At 31.5% G+C, this 27370-nt stretch overlaps 3 protein-coding genes across 5 annotated transcripts; 2 read left to right on the forward strand and 1 right to left on the reverse strand.

The window, feature by feature from the left end:
• Window positions 1-33: 33 nt before the first annotated feature.
• Window positions 34-7918, reverse strand: LOC111416808 (proclotting enzyme-like). Of its 2 annotated transcripts, XM_023048910.2 has the most exons (5): window positions 7636-7918; window positions 7378-7583; window positions 752-951; window positions 637-694; window positions 34-587 (listed from the first exon to the last, which is right to left on the reverse strand). In XM_023048910.2, exons 2-5 carry the CDS (start codon window positions 7538-7540, stop codon window positions 469-471), a joined length of 540 nt encoding a protein of 179 aa, XP_022904678.1. In that variant the 5' UTR covers window positions 7541-7583; window positions 7636-7918; the 3' UTR covers window positions 34-468. The 2 variants fall into 2 exon arrangements, with proteins under 2 accessions (XP_022904678.1, XP_022904677.1); XM_023048909.2 differs by having other exon boundaries at window positions 7378-7918.
• A 10301-nt stretch (window positions 7919-18219) lies between these two features.
• LOC111416806 (serine protease 1-like) lies at window positions 18220-23194 on the forward strand. The gene is made up of 5 exons (XM_023048907.2): window positions 18220-18306; window positions 18357-18770; window positions 18825-19103; window positions 22721-22915; window positions 22969-23194. Exons 1-5 carry the CDS (start codon window positions 18252-18254, stop codon window positions 23133-23135), a joined length of 1110 nt encoding a protein of 369 aa, XP_022904675.2. The 5' UTR covers window positions 18220-18251; the 3' UTR covers window positions 23136-23194.
• Window positions 23195-23224: 30 nt separating this feature from the next.
• On the forward strand, window positions 23225-25378 carry LOC111416815 (phenoloxidase-activating factor 1-like). Of its 2 annotated transcripts, none has more exons than XM_023048919.2 (5): window positions 23225-23306; window positions 23362-23389; window positions 23438-23806; window positions 23856-24046; window positions 24103-25378. In XM_023048919.2, the coding sequence occupies exons 1-5, from the start codon at window positions 23265-23267 to the stop codon at window positions 24277-24279; spliced, it is 807 nt and encodes a 268-aa protein (XP_022904687.1). In that variant the 5' UTR covers window positions 23225-23264; the 3' UTR covers window positions 24280-25378. The 2 variants fall into 2 exon arrangements, with proteins under 2 accessions (XP_022904687.1, XP_071050951.1); XM_071194850.1 differs by having other exon boundaries at window positions 23288-23306; window positions 23362-23386.
• The last annotated feature ends 1992 nt before the right edge of the window (window positions 25379-27370 follow it).

Below are 27370 nucleotides of genomic sequence, written 5' to 3' on the forward strand. Positions count from 1 at the left end.
ATTGGAGGCGAAATTAAACCCACACAATTTATTGTTTAATCTTTTTAATTATAAACGAGACTTGATACATAGAGAGTGAAACTAAGACTTTGATTATTTTTTTTTAGTTTTAATTTATTTAAGTAAAATATCGTAGAGAAACTTGCAAGTTCTCGGTCAAAACCCGGTAATTTTATCTGACCTACTACACCTGCACCTAGAAAATGTGCACTTTCGTTGCCAATGAACTTAGAAAACGAGCGAGGTAAGTGAAACGGTACAAGCTACACACGATTCTCGTCTCTGTGCCAAGGGAAATGGTGTCTAGTTCAAATTATAAGAGGAAAGATTTGCAAGCCTACCATAAATGTCTTCGTATTGGAAGCGTTTAACATTAAAAAGACGACGTCGTCGATTTCACATTCTCAGTCATTTTAATAACTACGATGTCTTCAATTTTATTTATAGAAAGTATAAATTTATTTCTTTTTACCAACAATATGAGTATTTAGATAAATGTTTTATTATCCAAGGAACAAATAAACTAACATCGGTGTATTGACCAGGATTACCTGGAAGTGCGCATCCAATCCCACTTGAAACGATTCCTTACAAAAAAATTAAAAAATAAATTATATTTGATTCATAATTATTTACCTATTAATTCATATCGTTTATATAAATTTCGAATTTGAAACGGACTCCCTGAATCGCCCTGTAATAAAAATTTTGATTATCTTAAATCATTAGGGATTTATTTAGTTTAATTTACCTTACACGTATCTCTTCCCCCACCTACAAATCCAGCACAAAAAAGAGTCGAAGCTGTTGCGTTGCAATCTTTTTGTGCGAAAATTGGTAAAGCCAATTTGTTGGGTATACAAGAATATAGAAGTGAAAATGCGTTTGTTGATCCCCAACCAGCCACCACACCTTTTCTGTTTGAGTAAATTTCAGAAACACCTGATATTCCTACAACAAAAAAAAACGATTTTGTTATACAGTAAAATTCCAGATTTCAAAGAATGCTCTTGGCTTTATTTTTAGGAGTCATGAAACGATTTATACATGAAGTTGAAGCTGAAACCTTCCTCTTCAAGACCGTATAGAAACTTAAATACCTTTGATTATACAAATTTTGAGATAAAAGTTAAAAAGTGAAGTAACAATTTTTAACTTAACCTAATACGAATAATAATTCAAAATTTTCAAAAAATCGTATTGTCCTTATTTCTAGGAGTTATGAAACGATTTATATATCAAATTGAAGCTAAAACCTTGCTCTTCAAGACCGTATATAAACTTCATAGTTTTTTGTTATAAAAATCTTGAGATAAAAGGTAAGAAATAAAGTCTCAATTTTTAACTTAATCTAAAACGAATAAAAATCAAGATTTTCAAAAAATCGTATTATCCTTATTTTCAGGAGTTATGAAATGATTTATACTTCAAATTGAAGCTGAAATCTTGCTCTTTAAGATCGTATATAAACTAAAATACTTTTGATTATAAAAATTTTGAGATAAATGTTAAAAAGTGAAGTCACAATTTTTAACATAACCTAAAACGAATAAAAATTCAAGATTTTCAAAAAATCGTATTATCCTTCTTTTCAGGAGTTGTGAAATGATTTATACTTCAAATTGATGCTGAAGCCTTCCTCTTCAAGACCGTATATAAACTAAAATACTTTTGATTATAAAAATTTTGAGATAAAAGTTAAAAAGTGAAGTAACAATTTTTAAGTTAACCTAAGACTAATAAAAATGTAAGATTTTCAAAAAATTGTATTATCCTTATTTTTAGGAGTTATGAAATGATTTATACTTCAAATTGAAGCTGAAATCTTGCTCTTTAAGATCGTATATAAACTAAAATACTTTTGATTATAAAAATTTTGAGATAAAAGTTAAAAAGTGAAGTAACAATTTTTAACTTAACCTAAAACGAATAAAAATTCAAGATTTTCAAGAAATCGTATTATCCTTATTTTCAGGAGTTATGAAATGATTTATACTTCAAATTGAAGCTGAAACCTTGCTCTTCAAGACCGTATATAAACTTAAATACTTTTGCTTATACAAATTTTGAGATAAAAGTTAAAAAGCGAAGTAACAATTTTTAACTTAACCTAAAACGAATAAAAATTCAAGATTTTCAAAAAATCGTATTATCCTTATTTTTAGGAGTTATGAAATGATTTATACTTCAAATTGATGCTGAAACCTTCCTCTTCAAGACCGTATATAAACTAAAATACTTTTGATTATAAAAATTTTGAGATAAAAGTTAAAAAGTGAAGTATCAATTTTTAACTTACCTAACCTAATATGAATAATAATTCAATACTTTCAAAAAATCCTCTTGACTTTATTTTTAGGAGTTATGAAACGATTTATACCTGAAATTGAAGCTGAAACCTTCTTCTTCAAGACCATGTATTAATTGAAATACTTTTGATTATCAAAATCTTGATATAAAAATTAAAAAGTGAGTTCACAATTTTTAACTTAATCTAAAACGAATAAAAGTTCAAGATTTTCAAAAAATCGTATTATCCTTATTTTTAAGAGTTATGAAATGATTTATACTTCAAATTGAAGCTGAAACCTTGCTCTTCAAGACCGTATACCGAGTGATTCAGACCACCCGGTATACCTAAGAAGTTGCAATAAAAAATATGATAATAAAATCGTATATGATGAATCCAATGCACCAGTTTTTAATCCGTCTAGGAAAATCGCATGATCATGATCCAAAATCCAATTACAAAAAGCCAGCCTTCTTCAAAATTTCGTCCATTAAGAGCCTGATAGACACTAATTGTAAGATGGTAAGGATGCAAATGATTTTCCTTTAACATTCTCCATACTGTTGATTGGCTTAATGTTAAGTCTATCGAAATCCGGCATGTAGAAACGTGTGGATTCAAGTTCACCGCTTCAAGAACTTCAGCAGTACTTTCCTCTCTTCTGATCACTTCTGACTCTTCGAATCGGCAAGACTTTGTCCTGAGTTGGTTGCACACAACCTGTACGTTTTATTCGGTTCGCCAAACGTTTAAAAACATGCCGCAACTGTTGCGGACGATCGGGAAATCTTGCCGTATATCTTCGCGCTGCTTTCCGAAAGTTTTCTTTACATTCTCCCAACACCATTAACATGTCAAGTGCGTCTTCGTTGGTAAACATAGTATTTTTTTAATAATAAATGTCAAATGTGGAAGTCATAGCTCACTTAATCATAAATTATTGAAAAATAATTTCAGCCGGTCCCTTAAGATTTTCATCAATAGCACGTAAACGTTGCATTAAATCTAAGAAGAGTTAAAGCAAAAGTTGTTTATTTTTAAAAATCTTGGAAAATTTTTAAGTTGATGTCATTACCACCAACTTCCGGTGTTACCAGTGTGATAAAAACTGGTGCATAGGATTCTTCATATACGATTTTATTATCATATTTTTTATTGCAACTTCTTAGATAATCGCGTTTTTGAGAAAAATCCCTGGTACGGGTGGTCTGAATATATAAAAATCTTGGTATAAAACAGCACAACAATGTAACAATTTTTAACTTAACTTAAAACGAACAAAAATTCAAAATTTTCAAAAAATCGTATTGTCTTTATTTTTAGGAGCTATGAAACGATTTATACATGAAATTGAAGCTGAAACCTTCCTCTTCAAAACCGTACATAAACTTAATTGCCTTTTGTTATAAAAATCTTCAGATAAAAGTTAAAAAGAGAACTAACAATTTTTAACTTAACCTAAGACGAATAAAAATTCAAGATTTTCAAAAAATCGTATTATGCTTATTTTTAGAAGTTATGAAATGATTTATACTTCCAATTGAAGCTGAAACCTTGCTCTTCAAGACCGTATATAAACTTAAATACTTTTGCTTATACAAATTTTGAGATAAAAGTTAAAAAGCGAAGTAACAATTTTTAACTTAACCTAAAACGAATAAAAATTCAAGATTTTCAAAAAATCGTATTATCCTTATTTTTAGGAGTTATGAAATGATTTATATATCAAATTGAAGCTGAAACCTTGCTCTTCAAAACTTTATATAAACTCAATTATTTTTGGTTATAAAAATTTTGAGATAAAAGTTAAAAAGTGAAGTATCAATTTTTAACTTAACCTAATATGAATAAAAATTCAATACTTTCAAAAAATCGTCTAGACTTTATTTTTAGGAGTCATGAAACGATTTATACCTGAAATTGAAGCTGAAACCTTCTTTTTCAAGACCATGTATAAATTGAAATACTGTTGATTATAAAAATGTTGAGATAAAAGTTAAAAAGTGAAGTAACAATTTCTAACTTAACCTAAAGCGAATAAAAATTAAAGATTTTCAAAATATCGTAATATCCTTATTTTATGGAGTTATGAAATAATTTATACTTCAAATTGAAGCTGAAACCTTCCTCTTCAAGACCGTATATAAACTTAAATACTTTTGCTTATACAAATTTTGAAATAAAAGTGAAAATGTGAAGTAACAATTTTTAACTTAACCTAAAACGAATAAAAATTCAAGATTTTCAAAAAATCGTATTATCCTTATTGTTAGGAGTTATGAAATGATTTATACTTCAAATTGAAGCTGAAACCTTGCTCTTTAAGATCGTATATAAATTTAATTGTTTTTTGTTATAGAATTCTTGAGATACATGTTAAAAAGTCAAGACACAATTTTTAACTTAACCTAAATCGAATAAAATTTTAAGATTTTCAAAAAATCGTATTGTCTTTATTTTTTGGAATTATGAAACGATTTATACTTCAAATTGAAGCTGAAACCTTGCTCTTCAACACGTTATATAAACTTCATTGTTTTTTGTTATAAAAATCTTGAGATAAAAGTTAAGAAATAAAGTATCAATTTTTAACTTAATCTAAAACGAATAAAAATTCAAGATTTTCAAAAAAAAATCGTATTATCCTTATTTTCAGGAGTTATGAAATGATTTATACTTCAAATTGAAGCTGAAACCTTGCTCTTCAAGACCGTATATAAACTCAATTGTTTTTGGTTATAAAAATTTTGAGATAAAAGTTAAAAAGTGAACTATCAGCTTTTAACTTAACCTAATATGAATAGAAGTTCAATATTTTCAAGAAATCGTATTGTCCTTATTTCTAGGAGTTATGTAACGATTTATATATCAAATTGAATTTTGATAATAAAATCTTGCGATAAAAATTAAAAAGTGAGCTAACAATTTTTAACTTAATCTGAAACGAATAAAAATTCAAGATTTTCAGAAAATTGTATTATCCTTATTTTTAGCAGCTATGAAATGATTTATACTTCAAATTGAAGCTGAAACCTTCCTCTTCAAGATCATGTATTAACTTAAATACTTTTGATTATAAAAATTTTGAGATAAAAGTTAAAAAGTGAAGTAACAATTTTTAATTTAACACTAAAACTAATAAAAATTCAAGATTTTCAAAAAATCGTATTATCCTTATTTTTAGGAGTTATGAAATGATTTATACTTCAAATTGAAGCTGAAACCTTCCTCTTCAAGATCGTATATAAACTTAAATACTTTTGATTATACAAATTTTGAGATAAAAGTTAAAAAGTGAAGTAACAATTTTTAACTTAACCTAAATCGAATAAAAATTTAAGATTTTCAAGAAATCGTATTGTCCTTATTTTTTGGAGTTATGAAACGATTTATACTGCAAATTGATGCTGAAACCTTGCTCTTCAGGACCATATATAAACTTAATTGTTTTTGGTTATAAAAATGTTGAGATAAAAGTTAAAAAGTGAAGTAACAATTTTTAACTTAACCTAAAACGAATAAATATTCAAGATTTTCAAAAAATCGTATTATCCTTATTTTCAGGAGTTATGAAATAATTTATACTTCAAATTGACGCTGAAACCTTGCTCTTCAAGACCGTATATAAACTTAATTGTTTTTTGTTATAAAAATGTTGAGATAAAAGTTAAAAAGTGAAGTAACAATTTTTAACTTAACCTAAATCGAATAAAAATTTAAGATTTTCAAGAAATCGTATTGTCCTTATTTTTTAGAGTTATGAAACGATTTATACTTCAAATTGAAGCTGAAACCTTGCTCTTCAAGACCATATATAAACTTAATTGTTTTTGGTTATAAAAATTTTGAGATAAAAGTTAAAAAGTGAAGTATCAATTTCTAAGTTAACCTAGTATGAATAAAAATTCAATATTTTCAAAAAATCCTTTTAACTTTATTTTTAGGAGTCCTAAAACGATTTATACATGAAATTGAAGCTGAAACGTTCCTCTTCAAGACAGTATACAAACTTATATACTTTTCATTATAAAAATCTTGAGATAAATATTACAGTACTGTCACCTCGTATAATACATTTATTTTCTGAAGATGCACGGCTAAACTCGAATCTTTCTAGTTCTAATAGAATCCAATAAAACTTGTTAATTTTATACTTCCTGATGTTTTTATTTTGTTTTTGATTCCTATCGGTTTCGGTTTATTAAACCGTTATCAAGGTAATCACCTACAGATAAAAATAACATTTTGCAATATATAACCATTCACGTTATAATATAGAAGGAAATACAATTAATGAAATATGTTTCACTTACGTCAGTTATACTATAAAATCAACATGAATGAACGAACACTACACACTATAAACATCGACGTAGCTTAATATAAAACTATTAGTAACACAATAAAATAAAATATTAGAGAAGGTTATTTTTACTTTCTTCTAATACTATACATTAATAATTTTTCATATAATAGATACTCCCTTCACCGTATTAGTCCGTTATATCGAGGTTGTATTGTATTTGCTACATTTTTATTAATTTGTAATTAATTTTATGCGCGAAATAATTTCCTAGAGAAAAACTGCTTTACAAAGATCCAACAAAAAAAAGTGTTTGGCGTTAACGAAGCGAACAAAATTACACGAGGAAGGAAATGATAGATGAGGAAATCATATTTCGTATCACATGCCTCTCTTATTATTTTACTTGAGACCGAAACGAATCTCGTTTGAAATTTACGTGAAATTTTCATACTAACGACCTTTCTTCTTCTTTAAAATAGAATTAACTTTCTTATTTTTCATTTAATCTTTTTTATTTTACCTATAAAGATACACAAAATGTTTTTTTTATTCAATTTGTAATAAACGTTGCGTTAATAAATTTAATTAGGCCGCGGTTGCTTTTAATTTCTCGCATTAACCAATTAATATATAAGATTTCGCACCAAACAATAGAAAATTTAATTGCGATTATAATTTTAAAAACATAATTAATTAATTAATTCTTTTAGTAATTAATAACCTCAGTTTATTACTTTTTAATACATTTTTTTGTTAATTAATAAAAAAGAAAGTTTCTTACCTAAATTTGGCAGACAAATAGGGCGTACGGAATAATTAAACCTTATCTTCATACTTAAATGTAACAGCATAATATCTGCATAATACGTGTTTATATCGAAATGTTCATGTCGGATGATTTTTTTAATCGAAAATGTTGTTATTTCGTTATTTGGGTGGCACATATCATATTGTCCTACAACGACTTTGTATAATTCTTGGAGAAAGCTGAAAGAAAAAAAATTAATTGTAATTTTTACTCTTTTTTAGATAAATTCACATAAATCTGATCGACTCCAGAGTTCTTGTACAATTAACTTAATGTTTAAGGAAGGTAAACGAAAGGTGAGGGCTTACACTGATGTGAAAAGAATTCTATCTCTGACTTGGCTGATTAAACCTCTTAAAGAAAATCACCACACGACTCAAACGTTTTATGATAAGGTTTATGATGATCGAAACATCGACAATTTTTGGGTTCATACTGCATTAAATTTAGAGCCTCAGATAATCCTACTTTATTTAAGATACTTTTAGTAACTTATTTTGTATTTTGAAAATACTAAATACTTTTTTCTTAAACTTTTCTAACATGGTTGTCGAAAACTTAATTTCATTGCTAATTTTTCCATCTATATATAATAGTCTCAAACGAAAAAGTGCTACACTTGCATGTAGAAGAGTTAAAAAGTGAAGTAACAATTTTTAACTTAACTTAAAACGAATAAACATTCAAGATTTTCAAAAAATTGTATTATCCTTATTTTTAGGAGTTATGAAATAATTTATACTTCAAATTGAAGCTGAAACCTTGCTCTTCAAGGCCGTATATAAACTTGATTGTTTTTTGTTATAGAAATGTTGAGATAAAAGTTAAAAAGTGAAGTAACAATTTTTAACTTAACTTAAAACGAATAAACATTCAAGATTTTCAAAAAATCGTATTATCCTTATTTTTAGGAGTTATGAAATGATTTATACTTCAAATTGAAGCAGAAACCTTCCTCTTCAAGATCGTATATAAACTTAAATACTTTTGATTATAAAAATTTTGAGATAAAAGTTAAAAAGTGAAGTAACAATTTTTAATTTAACACAAAAACGAATAAAAATTCAAGATTTTCAAAAAATCGTATTATCCTTATTTTCAGGAGTTATGACATGATTTATACTTCAAATTGAAGCAGAAACCTTCCTCTTCAAGATCGCATATAAACTTAAATACTTTTGATTATACAAATGTTGAGATAAAAGTTAAAAAGTGAAGTCACAATTTTTAACTTAACCTAAAACGAATAAAAATTCAAGATTTTCACAAAATCGTCTTGACTTTATTTTCAGGAGTGATGAAACGATTTATACATGAAAATGAAGCTGAAACCTTGCTCTTCAAAACCGTATATAAACTTAATTGTTTTTGGTTATAGAAATCTTGAGATAAAAGTTAAAAAGTGAAGTAACAATTTTTAATTTAACCTAATATGAGTAAAAATTGAAGATTTTCAAGAAATCGCTTTGACTTTATTCTTAGGAGTTATGAAACAATTTATACTTCAAACTGAAGCTGAAACTTAGCTCTTCAAGACCGCATATAAACTTAATTGCTTTTGGTTATAAGAATTTTGGGATAAACGTTAAAATGTGAAGTAACAATTTTTAACTTAACCTAAAACGAATAAAAATTAAAAATTTAAAAAAAAATCGTAATATCCTTATTTTATGTAGTTATGAAATAATTTATACTTCAAATTGAAGCTGATACCTTGCTCTTCAAGACCGTACATAAACTTAATTGTTTTTGGTTATACAAATTTTGAGATAAAAGTTAAAAAGTGAAGTAACAATTTTTAACTTAACCTAAATCGAATAAAAATTTAAGATTTTCAAGAAATTTTATTTTATGGAGTTATGAAACGATATATATAATAGTGTCAAAGAAAAAAGTGCTGCACTTGTATGTAGGAGATTTAAAAGATTTCACACATACGACAAAGTTGCCGAACTAATTTCTGACATTCACTCAGAATATGATTTAAAGTTATCCAAAATTGTAAAAACCGTTACTGATAATGGATCTAATATGGTTAAGGCATTTGAAGAATTTGGAAAAAGTGAACAAAATTTCGATAGCTCTGCAGATGATGATGAAAATAATAATGATGAGGATGATTTAGTTCCATCAGCACTCCCGGAGCCAACTGATAATCATGACAAATATTTACTTCCTTATCATGAGAGATATGCAACTCATACTCTGCATTTGATAGCTGCAAGGGATATAGAACAAGTTAGAACACAAAATAGTCCTTGCAAGAAACTTCATAATAATAATAATAATAAGCATTTTATTGTTTTTTAATATTCACAATTTTCCCTTTAATACAATCTAATCTATATTATTAATATATTATATTCACCCTCTACCCTCTTCCTCCATTTCCACACCCTCGGCTCCTCGGCCCAATCATCCCCTCATCCATCCCTTTGTCTCCTCACCCCCACAACCATTCTCATCCATCGTCTCCCCTCTCCCCCCTTTCCTAAGATCTGCCAACATATGTTCCAACGTTTCCCATTCCTCCCTGCATAGCCTACACCACCTCCTCATCGGCCATCCAGTATCTGTTAGCTCTCTCCTCGTTTCCACAACGGAACCTAGCCACCAACTTCTTCCCTTCCTCATCTCCTTTCAATAACAAGTATCTAGGCAGCCCCTCCGTAATTATGTCCCTGTACCTTTCGTTATACCCTCCCTCTTTTATTTGTGTCCTTCTTTCCTGTCTCTGCACATCTCGGTCCCTATCTCTCAACTCCCTCCACATCTCCCTACCCCACCCTTCGTCTACTATTTATCTCAGTTACCGAGTAGCCCGCTCGTTTATAATAGTTGTCTCTGTCTCCTTTCCCATATCTGATCTTTCCCTCTCTACTTTCTCTCCAACACTTCCCCAAGATCCCGCAGTTTGGCCTCCCTTCTATTCTTTCTTCATATTTCACTGCAATCCTGCCCGCCTCCACTCTGACCTTATCCACCTTTACCTCTTCCCTCACTATATACCCCTTGCACGTCCTCCAGCATTGCCTGCTCTCTCCATCCCCATACCTTTGCTGCATACATCATCACACTGCTAACCAGACCTTCAAACATAATCTTCCTCGTTGCCACATTCCTTCCAAAGACTCTCTTCCCCCAACCCACATGCGACCCCTCCCTGTTGTCCTCCCTAAACACATGTCCCAAGTAAGTATACTCCCTAACCTCCTCGATCTCTTTTCTCTCCCATCTCTAGTTTTCTGTTCTTTTTCTCCCACCCTTACAAAACTTTATGATCCTTGTCTTCCCCACATTCACTTCCAGCCCCTTCCCCCAAGAAACTACATGATGCAGCCTTCGCTAAATGTCAAGCAGTATGGAATCTATGTTCTAGATATCCGAAAGCATCCGAGATGTACTTGGAGTGTACTGGAAGTTCTCTTACTTCTCCATGTCCAACTAGATGCAACTCTTATTACAACTGTATTCGCCACCTTTTGACAGTGTAAGAAAACCTAAATGAAACGTTAAGAAAACTCAACTTGCCACCTTTTAAAGACTACCATAAGTCGTAGATTTTTGATTGTAAGTTTAGACGAGGTCGCTTACAACGAGGATCTGCAAACTGTATAACATTTTTGGGCCGTAAGCGACCTCGGCTTAATCTGGTGAGACCATCTAGTTCCATCATAACCAGGTGAAGTTGTAGATTTTCGATTCCAACTTCAACCGATGTCACTTGCGGCTGATGCTCTGGGATTTGTTTAACATTTTTGGATTTACACAGCATTAAACATAGACCCTCAGCAGCAAGCGAACTCGGCTTAATCAGGTGAAATCATCAATTTCTATCATAACCAGGCAAAGTCGTAGATTTTTGATTTTAAGTGTAGCCCATGTCACTGACAGCCGAGGCTCTGCAATCTGTTTAACATTTTTGGCTTCATACAGCATTAAACGTAGATGAAAAATCTGGTGTAACCATTCAGTTCTATCATAACACGGCGAAATTGTAGATTTTCGATTCCAAGGTCAGCCAAGGTCGCTTGCGGCCGAGGCTCTGCGATGTGTTTGACATTTTTGGTTTCATTTTAATCAGGTGAAATCATCTGATCGAGTTCATACCTCGTTGTAATGTGCACCTAAGAACGTGCATTTATCGTGCTTCGTATTTTGTGGATTCTGAGTGATTCCTCGAGTGACTTTATCGATATCATCGGATTTCATCGAGTGCCGCATGGTCCGGGTGGTAGTGATCGTGGTCCGAAGGCGGTGGTAGTGAGATTTTGTAGTAGATGACGACCTGATCAACTCCTCGCTGCTGCTGGCGTTTTGAGGTTCGACTTATCCTTCCACTGTATTACCAAAGTAATACAGTAATTATTAGTAATTATTTTCATTTACTACAGGAATTGTGTAAAGTAAATGAATTGCTTATACCTATTTATTTTCTTAATTTTTCTTTGTGATTCAGTCATCTTGGCCATAAATCAAACCACCCTGCTTGCCTGTTCGGAACTTTTACAAGACTACAGAGCAGGTTAAACCGAATTGAACGTCTCGTGAACGTAGGTCGTTTCTAGCACAATTTTATGCCTCTACGAGCGACTCTTTTCGCATTATATCTGAACAGAACTGTACATTAATGACATTTTCAGTGTCATTAGGTGGTCAAACTGTTTAATGTATGCCGATGACTTCAAAATCTATCTTCGTGTTTCGTCACCCGTGCATTGTTCCAAGTTACAGCGCGATGTTGATAACTTAGAGCGATATTGCCAATCAAATATGTTAACATTAAACCCTTTAAAATGTAATTACTTTTAAGCGAAAAGATGTCATTACCTTCAATTACACATTGAATGAAGTAACTATCGCAAGAGTCCCACATGTTAGAGATCTTGGCATTATTATGGATGAACAATTACAGTTCGATGTTCACATTGATGGGGTGGTTAGTAAGGCTTGGCGTATGCTTGGCATTATTACTCGTTCCACAGAACAGTTCTCAAACGTATCATCCATTAGGGCCTTATATTATTCTTTTATTTTTAGTGTGCTGAATTATTGTAGCGTGGTGTAGAGTCCGCAGTATGACATTTATATAAATAGATTGGAAAAAATCCAAAAACAATTTTTAAAGTATTTATGTTTTAAAAGGCATCAATTAACGTCAATAACGTTAATTACGAGTCTACCTGTAGACTTTTTAATTTTGTTTCCCTTAGTGAATGGAAATTCTGTAATGATGTTTATATGCTGTATAAGATAGTAAATGACCGGTGTGAATCTATTGCGTTGGTTGCTGCTATAGATATACATAGTCCATCTCGCTTAGTAAGTTTGGTCCTCTCGGCGGTCCGTACCTTGGACGTTTAATGATCTTTTTGTTTTTTCGTTAACTTAATTGTGGGTATTATCTTTTGTTTTTCCCCATAATAATTATATTAATTCTAATCTATTGTGTATATTATTATATATATATATATATAGCTATAAGTTTTGTATAGAGTGTCCACCAAAAAGTCAGCAACACCCGTTTTATTTCTGTTCCATTGCATCTACATTTCTGAAATTTAGTTTATATGGGAAGTTCATACCGACCTTTCATCCGACCACAACTTCATTATTTTAATATAGTTTTCATTGCACCTTTAAATTATATGCGAAAAAATAAGTTGACTTTGATCAAAGTTATTGGTACCTAGCGCTTTTCGTTTTCGAGTTATTTTGATTTTAAATTTTTCTTGGCAATTTTCACCATGCTCTTTAAAACTCCATATCTCAGCAAACGTTCATTCAAAAAAGCTCTAAATTGGCACGATTACTCTTCAAATGCTGTCAAATAGATTGTTATTTCCTGTATCACAGTATCTTGTACAGGCTGGTCAAAAAGTGAATTACCTTTTTTCCGCATTCAATGGCCAGAAAGTGAAAATTTTAAATGGTAAGCCCCATATTTTATTAGCTATTTTTATTAAGACATGATATTTTGGCAGTTTTTCGTTTAATTTGTTTTTACAATTAACTTTGATTGATAATCTTTTAGTTCACTATGTTTTATTTACCAAAAATAACAAATAGAAGAACAAGTAAATGAATCAATGAAAACAAAAATTAGGTTTGGGTAAAAAATTTAATTCTCTCTCTGCTAGGTTAAAAAAAATATGGGGCGTACCATATAAAATTTTTAGCTGTCTTGCCATTAAATATGGAGAAAAGACAATTCAATTTTTGGCCGTCCTGTATAAGATACTCTGATACAACAAATAACAATCTATTTGATGTCATCTGAAGAGTAATCGTACCAAGTTAGAGCTTTCTTGAATAAATATTGGCTGAGATATGAGGTTTTAAAAGCGTGGTGAAATTTACCAAACAAAAACTTAAAATCAAAATAACTCGAAAACGAAAAATGTTAGGTACCAGTAACTTTTATCAAAGTCGACATATTTTTTCGCACATAATTAAAAGGTGCAATAAAAACTATACCATTCCATTTAAAATAACGAAGTTAAGGTCTACTTCCGGGAGACCGGAAGTGGCCACCATCTTGAAAATGCTTTAGATCGAAAGATCGGTATGAACCTCCCATATAAGCTAAATCAGAGACGTTAAAGCAATGGAACAGAAATAAAACGGGTGTTGCTGACTTTTTGGCGGGCACTGTATACAAGGTGTTCCGGTGACTCGGGGCATAAAATTAACCTTATATACTAGAGCAAAAATGATGACGATTCGTGCAAAAAAAATTATTATAAATGTCTTCAAATGGCCAAGATATGGGCCATCAAAGTTCAGAAATTTTAACACATTTTTCTAAATATTTTCAATACCATTTATGGTAGAGCTTATTTATGGAGATTTATATTATTTAGGAGAGAATTTATGAAATTTGGAACATGGTAAACAAATATCAACCAAATCATTGAACCAATTTTGCCTTTGATCTGGCGGCGGCAACCATGCTATACAGGGTAAAGAAACTTTGATCCGCTATATCTCGCCAACGAGGCATTTGCGACCCCATGTATATTAAGACTATTCATCTTAATTTTTCATGTATTATCTACTCTAGAAGTCTGTCGGCGGTTTTTTGAATCACCCTGTATATTTTATTTGCTATTGTTTTGTATTATTTTTTATTATTATTATGGTTTTGCTTTTTATTCTTGTTTCTTTTGTTTTCTGATTTTTTAATTACTCAGTTTAGTTATTATAGTTTATTTAATTTATTGCTACAATGTCGAACAATTTTGTTATTTTAGTGTAACAATTAAGTGGTATTAATGTTTTAGGTTTAGCACCTGTTTTGTACCCTACTGATAACTAAATAAATAAATATCTGTGCTTATAAGTGCGTTATTTAACGTTTTTTCCGATAAATATTTTATAGCAACGAATAATTTCCTGCTTGATAAACCAGTTTTCTGTCTCGCTTATACTTATACTTTGTCTCCTTGTATATCCGTACCGTGGTCCAGTTTTTCCTTGTCTTGAAGCGCGTTTTTTTCTATATTTTCCCGTTTTTCTTTTTTTTTGTATTTTTGTTTAATTTTCTCTCACTTAAGACCGCAATGCCTGCTTGCAAATGTAATACTAAATGTAAAGATCTGAGTGCTAAAGTTCAGTCTTTGTCTGATTCAGTTAAGAATATGAATGACAGTTCGACCAATCATCCCTCGTCTGATGTAGACTTTTTGATTAACATAGGGAATTTGTCACAGTCTTCATCTGCTGGGGTGGGTTGCAGTCAAACAAGAAAATCTAAGCCGAGACTTATTAACGTTGTACTGAAAAGTAAGGCTGATGTCCTTTCATTGTTGAGTAAATCAAGAAATCTACGAACTTTAAAAGCACTTACATTCATCATGATCGAACTCCCAATAAGCAATTATATGATCGAAATCTTCGTGCTGAGCTTGCTAGACGTACCGAGCTCGGAGAAAATGATCTCTACATCAATGGTATACCAGTTATAAGCAAATCAACAAGAAGTCAGAAAAACTGAATACCACACAACAGAGCTTGTATTAACTTTATTATCAAAATGACGACCTTGGCTTAATCTGGAGAAACCATCTAGTTCTATCTTAACCAGGCGAAGTTGTAGATTTTCGATTCTGCCGAGGTCGCTTGCGGCCGAAGTTCTGGGATGTGTTTAACATTTTTAGGTTCATACAGCATTAAATATAAAGCCTCAGCCTCAAGCGACCTCTGCTTAATCAGGTGAAATCATCTATTTCTATCATAACCAAGCAAAGTCGTAGATTTTTGATTTTATGTGTAGCCCAGGTCCCTTGCGGCCAAGGTTCTGCTCTATATTTAACATTTTTGGGTTCATAAAGCATTAAACATAGAGCTTCGGCCGCAAGCGACCTCGGCTTAATCTGGTGAAACCATTTAGTTCTATCATAACAAGGCGAAATTATAGATTTTCGATTCCAAGTTCAGCCGAGGTCGCTAGCGGCCGAGGTTATGCAATCTGTTTAACATTTTTGGGTTCATACAACATTAAACATAGAGCCTCCGCCGCAAGCCACCTCAGCTTAGTCTGGTGAAACCATCTAGTTCTATCATAACCGGGCAAAGTTGTAGGTTTTTGAATCCAATTTTAGCCGAGGTCGCTTGCGACCGAGGTTCTGCTCTATATTTAACATTTTTGGGTTCATAAAGCATTAAACATAGAGCCTCTGCCGCAAGCGACCTCGGCTTAATCAGATGAAATCATCCATTTCTATCATAACCAGGCGAATTCGTAGATTTTCAATTTTAAGTTTAGCCGAGATCGCTTGCGGCCGAGGCTCTGCAATTGATGTAATTTCAATCCCTACTTAAAGATTCTTTTCTTAACTATAGTATACAAGCAAATATTTGAATTATGTATGTTACTGTAAAATCCCGAACTACGGCAAATCCTAAGATTTTCCACCGAAACCTAACATTTACCAACTCTGAATGGTAAAACTCCGAAATGTTCTGTGATCATGGTTCATTTCGAACTTTTACCACCTTTTACCACTTTTATACGGTAAATGTCGAAAAATAGACGCGTATAGACATGTTTGCGCACGTTTGTTTTGATTTTTGTTTGACTATAGGCGGCGAAGAAAATCTAATTACGTTGATGAAGGAAGGGAATGAAAAAATCAAGTATTACGTTTGCTGTATGTTGCTGTTGGACACGGTGGAAGGACTGGGTGCTTAAGGAATGTACCGCAGATATAAAAATGTAACAGTTGAGACTATTATGACATATTTGAAGCTGTGCCAACCTTATCAAAAAAAAACAGAAGAGTTTGAAAAGGGCATTGTCATCAAGCCTATACTTCATAGTGAAATGAACTCACGTTGTCAAGTAGATCTAATAGTTCTACAACCTAACCCTGATGGAAATTATAAATTCATTTTAGTTTACCAAGACCATCTTACTAAATTTCAATCTAAACGCGTTATTTTCACCACTTTTGGAGCTCGGAACATCTTTCATTCCGATAATAGTGGAGAATTTTGTAACCAAGTTATTGAAATTTTATGCTCTACTATGTGGCCGAACGTTAAAATAGTATATGGGAAGCCCAGACAGAGTCAAAGTCAAGGATCAGTAGAGCAGGGATGGAAACAAACCATTTAACAAAGTGGTCAGGGGGTTTGAAATTCATACAGGCGATGAAAAGTAGAGCATATCACGAGAGAATAAAATGTTCCCCCTACGAAGCAATGTTTGGCTATTGGTAAAAGCCAGAAAAATTATCTCTTGTTTAAAAATCTTCACATTTACCAACCCATGTTGGTAAATCTTAAGATTTACTAGTTAAACCTAAGATTTACCGTAACATATATATTAATATATTATAAACATTACATACCCATCTTTAAAACAATGTGCAGCTGTTAAAACAAAACTATCAGAAACTATTGATCCACCACAAACAGTTTCATTTTGATAAATAAGCTGTACTAACCACGGATATTCATGGGGAGTGGTTTTCTCACCACCTATTACTCTCGAATATAAACCATAAGGGCGAGATTTTTCATTAGCTACGCCACAATCTATTCAAAAATAAAAGGGAATTAATTTAATAATTAAAATATTAAAAAAATAAATAAATTACCACAATCAACATCATATTTTTGTAAAAAGTTGTGATAATCATATAAAGTTTTACTTTCCAATGAAAACGAACCCATCTAAAAACGAAACAAATTAAAAAAAATAATTTGATAATAAGATAAAAAAAGAAAATTAATTACTTACAAATACACTAAATAAAGTGTAATAAAATTTTAACCACATCATCTCTATGCGAAACCAAAGTAAACAGTGGCGTTAAAAAACCCCATTAAACGTTGATGATTTTGACCCGCACGTATTACGTAAAAAGAACTTTTATTATCACCAATAGCAAAAGCACATTGTATTGGTTTATTTTACTTCCCTTTTGTACTTTCATTGTTGGGTTATGTAATTTAACCGAGTTAAGTCGTGATGTCGGTAGACATCAAGCCGTTCTAATAAGTTATTAACACTGATTCTTGTACAAAATCATTAAGGAAAAGGAAGTTCAAAAACAGGTGTATTAAGATTTATCGATGTTGGTTAATCATTAATCTTTGTGTCGTTGTAAAATTTAAATTTACTTCATCAAAATGTTTCTTTTAATTGCAATTTCCTTTGATTGGAAAATTCTAAAAGAATTTGAAATTATAAAAGAATAAAAAAAATTTGTCCCAGTTTAATATGTAGACCACAAAAGGTATTTGGTGGTAATGATAGGAATTCCAAGGATTCCTTTTTAATATGTTCAAACTAACATGTACTCGGTTTTACATTTAAATGAAACAGTCGCATTAAAAACATGAACAAAATAAGGTGTGGATTCGTTTTGTTTTTACTATTTACAAAAAAATTAAGTAAGAAATACGATAATTTACAAAGTATTTTTTTTTAAATAGCTTTTTAGGGGGTGATGATCAGTGTGGTGTACCAATTGGAAGTGTAATCGATGGAAAAATAGTGGGAGGATACGATTTGGGTTATTTCAAATACCCCTGGTTCGTTTCTCTATTAGAAGACGGTGAACCAAGTTGTGGAGGAACGTTAGTTTCGAAAAAAATCGTCGTAACCGCAGCTCACTGTTTCGATTCATATTTGCGACCGCAAAGAGATCGCTCAATCACATTGGAGAAAGCCTTCGAGTACAAATTAGGCGTCTACAATAACTGTGTGCCACACGAAAAAAGCCAACAATCGTTTAAAGCGACGAAAGTGTACGTTCACGAAAAGTATTTCGAAAAAGATCCGTATTACGATATAGCTGCGGTTAAATTGAACCGAGAAGCCAGCGATTTCCAACCGTGTTGTTTACCATCAAAAGGTGAATTCAAAAATTTTTGTTATGTACTAAATATTATTATTCGTTTTGTATTAGTAATGAAAGAAAGTCGTCGTCCAAAAGAAGCTTTAGTAACCGGATTGGGAGAACTAAAATTTAACAGTAGAGATACTCCTTGTACAGTTCACGAAGCTCGGGTTTTAATGTATCCAGATAAAACTTGTAGGAGTATGTTGAATCAAGCAGATGGGACTGGGAAGAAACTTAAAGGAGCTTTTTGCGCCGGTTATCTTTCCGGTGGAATAGACAGCTGTCGAGGGGATAGTGGAGGTCCTCTTATCGCCTTAGGACCAAACAGTCGTTATTATCTTATTGGTAATTAGCAAATTTACTTAATAATCAACATTTGGAACATCATTTCTTTAAAGCTGAACTATAATTTTTTGAATCAACTTTGTTATGGTAATATATCTTGATGTATCTCAAAAACTAATTGAGATATTGTTATAAAACAATAAGTAGCTTAAAGCAAATTTAATGGAGATTTAATGCACCATAAATAGTTTCTTATTTTAAATAAACATCATTGTTATGATTTTTTAAATCCAACCTTGCATGTTTGATTGTTATAGATGTGAAATAAAAACTTTGAAGAATCGTATCTCAAAAACGAATAGAGATATCATCATGAAATAAAAAACAATTTAAAGCAAATTTAGTTAGTAAGCAACATTTTGAAGATCATTTTTTCAAATCTTCAAATTTCGGAGCTATGATTTTTTAATCGCAACCTTGAATAACTTTAAATGTAAATGTTAGGGTAATTAAACTTGACGTACCTCATAAACTAATTGATATATTGCTATGAAATAAAAAGCAGCTTAAAGCAAATTTAATGCACCATAAATAATTTCTTCTTTTCCATAAACATCGTTGTTATGATTTTTTAAATTCAACCTTGGATCCATTGTTATAGAGTGAGATATAAACTTTAAATAATTGTATCTCAAGAACCAATGGGGATATCATCATGAAATAAAAAGCAATTTAAAGCAAATTTAGTCAGTAATAAACATTTTGAAGATCATTTTTTCAAACCTTCAAATTTCGGAACTATGATTTTTTAATTGCAACCTTGCATAATCTTTAACGTAAATGTTAGGGTAATTTATCTTAACATATCTCAAAAACTTATTGAGATATTGTTATGAAATAAAAAGCAGCTGAAAGCAAATTTAATGAACATTTAATGCACCATAAATAATTTCTTATTTCCCATAAACATCTTTGTTATGATTTTTTAAATCCAACTCTGCATGTTTGATCGTTATAAAGTGAAATATAAATTTTAAAACATCGTATTTCAAAAACGAATGAAGATATCGTCATGGCATAAAAAGCAATTTAAAGCAAATTTAGTTAGTAATCAACGTTTGGAACATCATTTCTTTAAACCTTCAAATTTCGGAGCTATGATTTTTTAATTGCAACCTTGCATAATCTTTAACGTAAATGTTAGTGTAATTAATCTTAACGTATCTCAAAAACTAATTGAGATATTGTTATGAAATAAAAAGCAGCTTAAAGCAAATTTAATGAAGATTTAATACACCATAAATAATTTCTTATTTTCCATAAACATCGTTGCTATGATTTTTTAAATCCAACTCTGCATGTTTGATCGTTATAGAGTGAAATATAAATTTTAAAGTATCGTATCTCAAAAACGAATGAAGATATCGTCATGAAATAAAAAGCAATTTAAAGCAAATTTAGTCAGTAATCAACATTTTGAAGATCATTTTTTCAAACCTTCAAATTTCGGAGCTATGATTTTTTAATTGCATCCTTGCATAACCTTAAATGTAAATGTTAGAGTAATTAATCTTGACGTATCTCAAAAACTAATTGAGATATTGTTATGAAATAAAAAGCAGCTTCAAGCAAATTTAATGAAGATTTAATGCACCATAAATAATTTCTTATTTTCCATAAGCATCGTTGTTATAATTTTTAAATCCCACTCTGTATGTTTGATTGTTGTAGATGTGAAATAAAAACTTTGAACAATCGTATCTCAAAAACGAATTGAGATATTGTTATGAAATAAAAAGCAGCTTGAAGCAAATTTAATGAAGATTTAATGCACCATAAATAAGTTCTTATTTTCCATAAACATTGTTGTTATGATTTTTTAAATCCAACTCTACATGTTTGATCGTGATAGAGTGAAATATAAATTTTAAAACATCGTAGCCCAAAAACGAATGGAGATATCGGCATGAAATAAAAAACAATTTAAAGCAAATTTAGTTAGTAACCAACATTTTGAAGATCATTTTTTCAAACCTTTAAATTTCGGAGCTATGATTTTTTGATGCAACCTTGCACAACCTTAAACGTACACGTTAGGGTAATTAATCTTGACGTATCTCAAAAACTAATTGAGATATTATTATGAAATTAAAAGCAACTTAAAGCAAATTTAATGAATATTTAATACACCATAAATAATTTTTTATTTTCCATAAATATCGTTGTTATGATTTTTTAAATCCAACTCTGTATGTTTGATTGTTATAGATGTGAAATATAAGCTTGAAAATATCGTATCTTAAAAACGAATGGAGATATCACCATGAAATAAAAAGCAATTTAAAGCAAATTTAGTTAGTAATCAACATTTGGAATATCATTTCTTTAAACCTTTAAATTTCTGAGCTATGATTTTTTGATTCAACCTTACATAATCTTAAATGTAAATGTTAGGGTAATTAATCTTGACGTATCTCAAAAACTAAGTGAGATATTGTTATGAAATAAAAAGCAGCTTCAAGCAAATTTAATGAAATAATTTCTTATTTTCCATAAACATCGTTGCTATGATTTTTTAAATCCAACTCTGCATGTTTGATAGTGATAGAGAGAAATATAAATTTTAAAACATCGTATCTCAAAAACGAATGGAGATATCATCATGAACTAAAAAGCAATTTAAAGCAAATTTAGTCAATAATCAACATTTTGAAGATCATTTTTTCAAACCTTCAAATTTCGGAACTATGAGTTTTAGTTGCAACCTTGCATCACCTCAAAGGTAAATGTTAGGGTAATTAATCTTGATGTATCTCGAAAAGTAATTGAGATACTGTTATGAAACAGTAAGCAGCTGAAAGCAAATTTAATGAAGATTTAATGACCATAACTAATTTCTTATTTTCCATAAACATCGTTGTTACGATTTTTTAAATCCAACTCTGCATGTTTGATCGTTATAGAGCGAAATACAAATTTTAAAACATCGTATCTCAAAAACGAATGAAGATATCATGATGAAATAAAAAACAATTTAAAGCGAATTTAGTTAGTAACCAACATTTTGAAGATCATTTTTTCAAACCTTCAAATTTCGGAGCTATGATTTTTTGATGCAACCTTGCACAACCTTAAACGTACACGTTAGGGTAATTAATCTTGACGTATCTCAAAAACTAATTGAGATATTATTATGAAATTAAAAGCAACTTAAAGCAAATTTAATGAATATTTAATACACCATAAATAATTTATTATTTTCCATAAACATCGTTGTTATGATTTTTTAAATCCAACTTTGCATGTTTGATTGTTATAGTTGTGAAATATAAATTTAAAAAAATCGTATCTCAAAAACTAATGGAGATATCACCATGAAATAAAAAGCAATTTAAAGCAAATTTTGTTAGTAATCAAAGTTTTGAGGATCATTTTTTCAAACCTTCAAATTTCGAAGCTATGATTTTTTAATTGCAACCTTGCATAACCTTAAACGTACACGTTAGGGTAATTAATCTTGACGTATCTCAAAAAGTAATTGAGATATTCTTATAAAACAAAAAGCAGCTTACAGCAAATTTAATGCATCATAAATAATATCTTCTTTTCCATAAACATCGTTGTTATGATTTTTTAAATCCAACCTTGAATGTTTGTTAATTATTTATTTTTTTAAGGTATAACATCTTTTGGATTTGATTGCGCCCAACCAAAAAGGTTAGGAATTTACACCGATGTGAGTAAATATTTAGGTTGGTTAAGAGCAATTATAGATGAAAGACCTGGATCATCAACTCCTCGTCCATCAGGAACAGATTGGTCAAAATACCCAGCAACACCATGGATTCCCTTACCAATAACTTTTCCACCATGTAAATGTTAATATTGAATTTATAATTTATTTTTTAACGAATTTATTTATTAGGGCAAACTTTACCACCGGATTACGATAAAGAACCCATAGATGAAAATCCCAATAAACCAGCATCATCAGAACACCACAACAGACCTGTAGTGATTATTATTAACAAGAAGAAATTAAATTCAACGAAACACGGACGTCACAAAGAAATAAAACATAAAGATCCTTAAAATTGTTCAATTTAATTTTGGTTTTATGATTTTAATTATAAATTTAATCAAGTGTTAAATTAACTATTGTTGATTAAGTGTGACAAGATGCATAAAAAGTTTTAATTGTAACAAATCAAGTTTTAAAAAATGTTTTCGTACCCGATTTTAATTTCAGCTTTAACTCAAATCGTAAGTAGGATTTAAATGATTTAAAAGTTCTAATTAAAAAAGTTTTAATTAAAAGGTTTTTGGTGTAACTTTATTGGATTGTAGTAAGTATGAATATTCAATTAAAAAAAAATTAATTTGTTTTTATTTAGAATGCGGCGTGGAAGAATTTTCCCAAAGAATATTCGGCGGAATTGAAACGAAAGAAAATCAATACCCATGGATAATTTATATGGAATTTGATAAAGAAAAATATTGCGGTGGGGTCTTGATAAATAATTTATATGTTTTGACGTCGGGGCATTGCGTGGATGAGTTAAAATTAAATTTTAAACTTAAATTAAACACCCACAACCGATTCTCTTCGAACCAAATTATTCTAAACCAAAAAAATATAATAAGACATCCTAATTACGCAAAGGAATCAACGAATAACATCATTAACGACTTGGCTTTGATCAAATTGGAGACTCCGATTAATTTCGAAGATAAAATATACCCAATTTGTTTACCACATCCGTGTATGTACACAAAAATAATTAATTCGTGTATAATTTAATTTTCATTTAGCTTCTGATTACACGAGAAAAATCGGTTCGATTTTGGGATGGGGGTTAAACGAAAATGCAACGACTTCCAACGTATTAAAACGAGGAGAGGTTCAAATCATGTCTGAAGATTACTGTTTAAAATCGATGGTGGGAAAGTTTTATCACGAATCGATGTTGTGTGGATTTAGCAATTCAAGTGATGCGTGTCAAGTATTTTTTAAGAAATATTTATTATCTTAAATAATAAATTAAATAAATTTTATTAGGGTGATAGCGGAGGTCCTCTTTTCTATCAAAATTCCGATGGCCAACACGAACTTATTGGTTTGATTTCTTGGGGATTTCTTTGCGGAACTGAAATGCCGGGAATTTACACAAAAATTGCCCATTTCATGGATTGGATCGAAAAGAATACGGAAGATGCTGGATATTGTAATGTTTGAATTGTTATAATATAATAATATAATATAATCTTTATTGTCCGAACGGATTACAATCCAATAAAGAGATAATGTTACAATAAACCAAGGACAGTAGAATATAACAGAACTGCTACATCCATTGTTCTTTTGTAGCCCACTACGGGTTGGTTGCCCGCACTCTACGTCACACTATATGCCACGCCCAGTTAACTGTCATTGAGTTCTATACGTTTGCTGTGTGTTTGTAAGGGTTATATGATAGACATTAATACGTCTAAAAAATTAAAATTTTAATACGTCTACGATATAACCTCTAAAAATACTAACTGAGCGTGGAAAATGGTGTAACGAAGTGTACGAGCACGTTGTCACAACAATGAATGTAGCAGTCCTGTTAGATTCTACTGTCCTTGACAATAAACAGATAATTGATTCCAACAAACAAAATAGAAAAAAACGAAGAAAAGTTATTCGCCTGAATTAGCTGCAGGAGAATAGCTGGGAATTTAGACCTATATTCGTGTGAGCGCGATTCGGCATAAAGGCACTACAAACACAGTCAAGACTTCCGATGCAAGCAGCACACGATATCACATCGCGCATAAACCCAGCAAACAGCACTCTTCTTCGTTCCTCAACACTCTATGGAGACCATAACGTCGTAGTAGATGTACAGCTCTGTTCAGATTTAATGCGAATCGTCCGCTGTTAGCTCCGACATGACGCTGGTACTGGAAGAAGACGGAGACATCTTTTGTTTCTATTCAATTCGATTTTTGAGACTAAAAAAAGTTACCTTCTTCCTTAACCCAGGTAAAACCGTCGAGTCCAGTTGACACGATTTCAAGCTTTAACAAACATCTAGCATTACAATTTTCCGCTACCTCCATTTATTATCAGATTCATCAAGGAGAAAAGACGAACTATATCGAGACTTCAGGGTATATGAAGTTCCTGAGTTGAAAAAAAAGTTTAACAAAGTTAAATCAGAAGTTAATTCAGCAATACAGAACGGCAAATGTACATGGGAGCCTGTGACAAAATAAAACTGTGTAAAGGAAGAAACTATTGGCACGAAATTCGAAAACTATCCAGATACCAAAAGACACCTGAAACGGAAGAGCTCATTGATTCTACTGAAGGCGGTGTGCACTCTAATCCTGAAGAGATTGTCAACATACGCGCTGACTACCTGGAAGGTGTATTCATCTTTACCGAGGATGCTTCGTTTTGTCCCCACAATAAAAATATTATAGACAACTGGTACGAATCCGCATTTTTGAAACCGTTCGAGACACCCGAGGATACCGCTCTCGGCTATGATAACATCACAAGGAAACTGCTAAGAAGTCGAGATCTTAACATCCACGGCTTTATCAAGAAAATAATTAACTTTTGCCTTACGACTCAGCATTTTCCATGCGACTGCAAGACGTCAATTATTACTTGCATTTCCAAGAAGGATTCCTCTCTTTCTGATCCAGCAAACTAGCGCCCCACCTCACTGCTTCCCGTAATTGGAAAACTTTCGAGACGCACTTGAAGAACAAGCTCCTGGCTGCTGTATCAAAGAAAATTCCGCCTTACCAATTTGGCTTCCAATCCAGAAAATCAACGTCCCAGCCACTAACTATTCAGGTTTCCAACTTCCAGGCGGCACGTTTTGAAAAACTGAAATCCGCAGCCGTGTTTCTGGACGTCCGAAAGGCTTTCGACTCAGTGTGGCACAAAGGATTGCTATTTAAACTGAATAGGCTAAATACGCCATACTACCTTCTAAACCTGATAAATCAATTCCTGTCGAACCGCTCCTCCATCGTGAAGTTGGGAAACCACTTCTCCCACAGCTTCTCTGCTCAGCAAGGCTTTCCTCAGGGTTCGCCCATCTCTCCCTCTCTATACAATTTATTCTGCCATGATCTTTACAACGACAACCCAGACACCTTTAACCTGAGTACATACACACTACTTTATGCCTACGACACAACATTGGTCTCGCACAGTAGGGACGTCGCTTCTTCGGTCCGTAAGCTGCAGATGCTCATAAATGAAACGGAAAATTGGTTCCGAAAATGGCGCATCCTACTCAATCCCACAAAAACACATTTTTTTGTCCCATTCCTGTCACCCAGCGCTCCCTCTCCCACAATTACAATCCAATCAACTACAATCTCCATCTCACCAACCTGCAAGTATCTTGGCATAACACTCGATAGAACGCTAAAGTTCACGCAACCAAGGTGAAGATGAAAGTAAAGACACGCGCCAAGCACTTTAAATCCCTCTCGTTCAGTGGTCGCGGAATATCTACCTCATGTGCCTCACACATCTACAAGACCATATGCAGGCCCATCATAGAATATAGATCAATAATGCTAAGCGACGCACCAAGAAGAACGAAGTACCACCTGGAAGTGGCGGAAAGATCTGCACTGTGATCCATCACCCGAATTAGGAACCCCCGTATATATCAACTTACCGATATTCCCCTATCCATACTCGCCTTCAATCTTTGTCCGATAAATACATGCGAAATTTACTTACAACTTAAAATTTTCTCCGATGTTTCGTTTTCGTGAAACTATCATCAGGTTTATTTTTTCTTATGAACGCCATATTTGATTTTCACACCAAAAGATAGGATAATTATTTCTGATTTCAATGATATGTCACACAGTGTACCTCATTTTAAAAAACATTTTTTTGTCGGCCATATTTTGAAAACTAAAACGGCTAGATCCAAAAACTTAGTTGAAAAATGATGAGCTCTAAGATACACAACTTTGCCCCCATTTAACCATTTCTATATCTCTTATGGTTTCTGAGATCCCACTGGTGGGGGTCGAATTTGAATTACCCTGTATATAAATGTATTGATATCATTACTCTTATTTATTTTATTTTATGTACTAAGGGTTCAGAATAAAATTTGTTTTCTTCTTGTCGATTAGTTAAAAAATTTATTTCTCAAGAACTAAAAGTGATTTTCCAAAACGGCTTTTTGCATTAAAAGAGGATACTTTAATTAATAATTGGTGATATTTCCACAAGGATCCTTTAAGAAATTAATTTTATAGCGAATTATGAAAGTTATCGATGAAAATTACAACAT

The sequence above is a fragment of the Onthophagus taurus genome, chromosome 3 (assembly GCF_036711975.1).
Source record: "Onthophagus taurus isolate NC chromosome 3, IU_Otau_3.0, whole genome shotgun sequence".
NCBI classification, from domain to species: Eukaryota; Metazoa; Arthropoda; class Insecta; order Coleoptera; family Scarabaeidae; genus Onthophagus; species Onthophagus taurus.

Excerpts from the sequence above, each read along its gene's own strand:
- LOC111416808 (XM_023048910.2), bottom strand. The coding sequence starts at position 7,540 with ATGTGCCACCCAAATAACGAAATAACAACATTTTCGATTAAAAAAATC. Across the intron at positions 952-7,377 it reads TATTTGTCTGCCAAATTTAG|GAATATCAGGTGTTTCTGAA; the intron begins GTAAGAAACTTT and ends TTTTTGTTGTAG. Across the intron at positions 588-636 it reads TAAACGATATGAATTAATAG|GAATCGTTTCAAGTGGGATT; the intron begins GTAAATAATTAT and ends TTTTTTTGTAAG.
- LOC111416806 (XM_023048907.2), top strand. The coding sequence starts at position 18,252 with ATGAACAAAATAAGGTGTGGATTCGTTTTGTTTTTACTATTTACAAAA. Across the intron at positions 19,104-22,720 it reads CAGTCGTTATTATCTTATTG|GTATAACATCTTTTGGATTT; the intron begins GTAATTAGCAAA and ends TATTTTTTTAAG. Across the intron at positions 22,916-22,968 it reads ACCAATAACTTTTCCACCAT|GGCAAACTTTACCACCGGAT; the intron begins GTAAATGTTAAT and ends TTTATTTATTAG.
- LOC111416815 (XM_023048919.2), top strand. The coding sequence starts at position 23,265 with ATGTTTTCGTACCCGATTTTAATTTCAGCTTTAACTCAAATC. Across the intron at positions 23,307-23,361 it reads TTTCAGCTTTAACTCAAATC|GTTTTTGGTGTAACTTTATT; the intron begins GTAAGTAGGATT and ends TTTAATTAAAAG. Across the intron at positions 23,390-23,437 it reads TGTAACTTTATTGGATTGTA|AATGCGGCGTGGAAGAATTT; the intron begins GTAAGTATGAAT and ends GTTTTTATTTAG.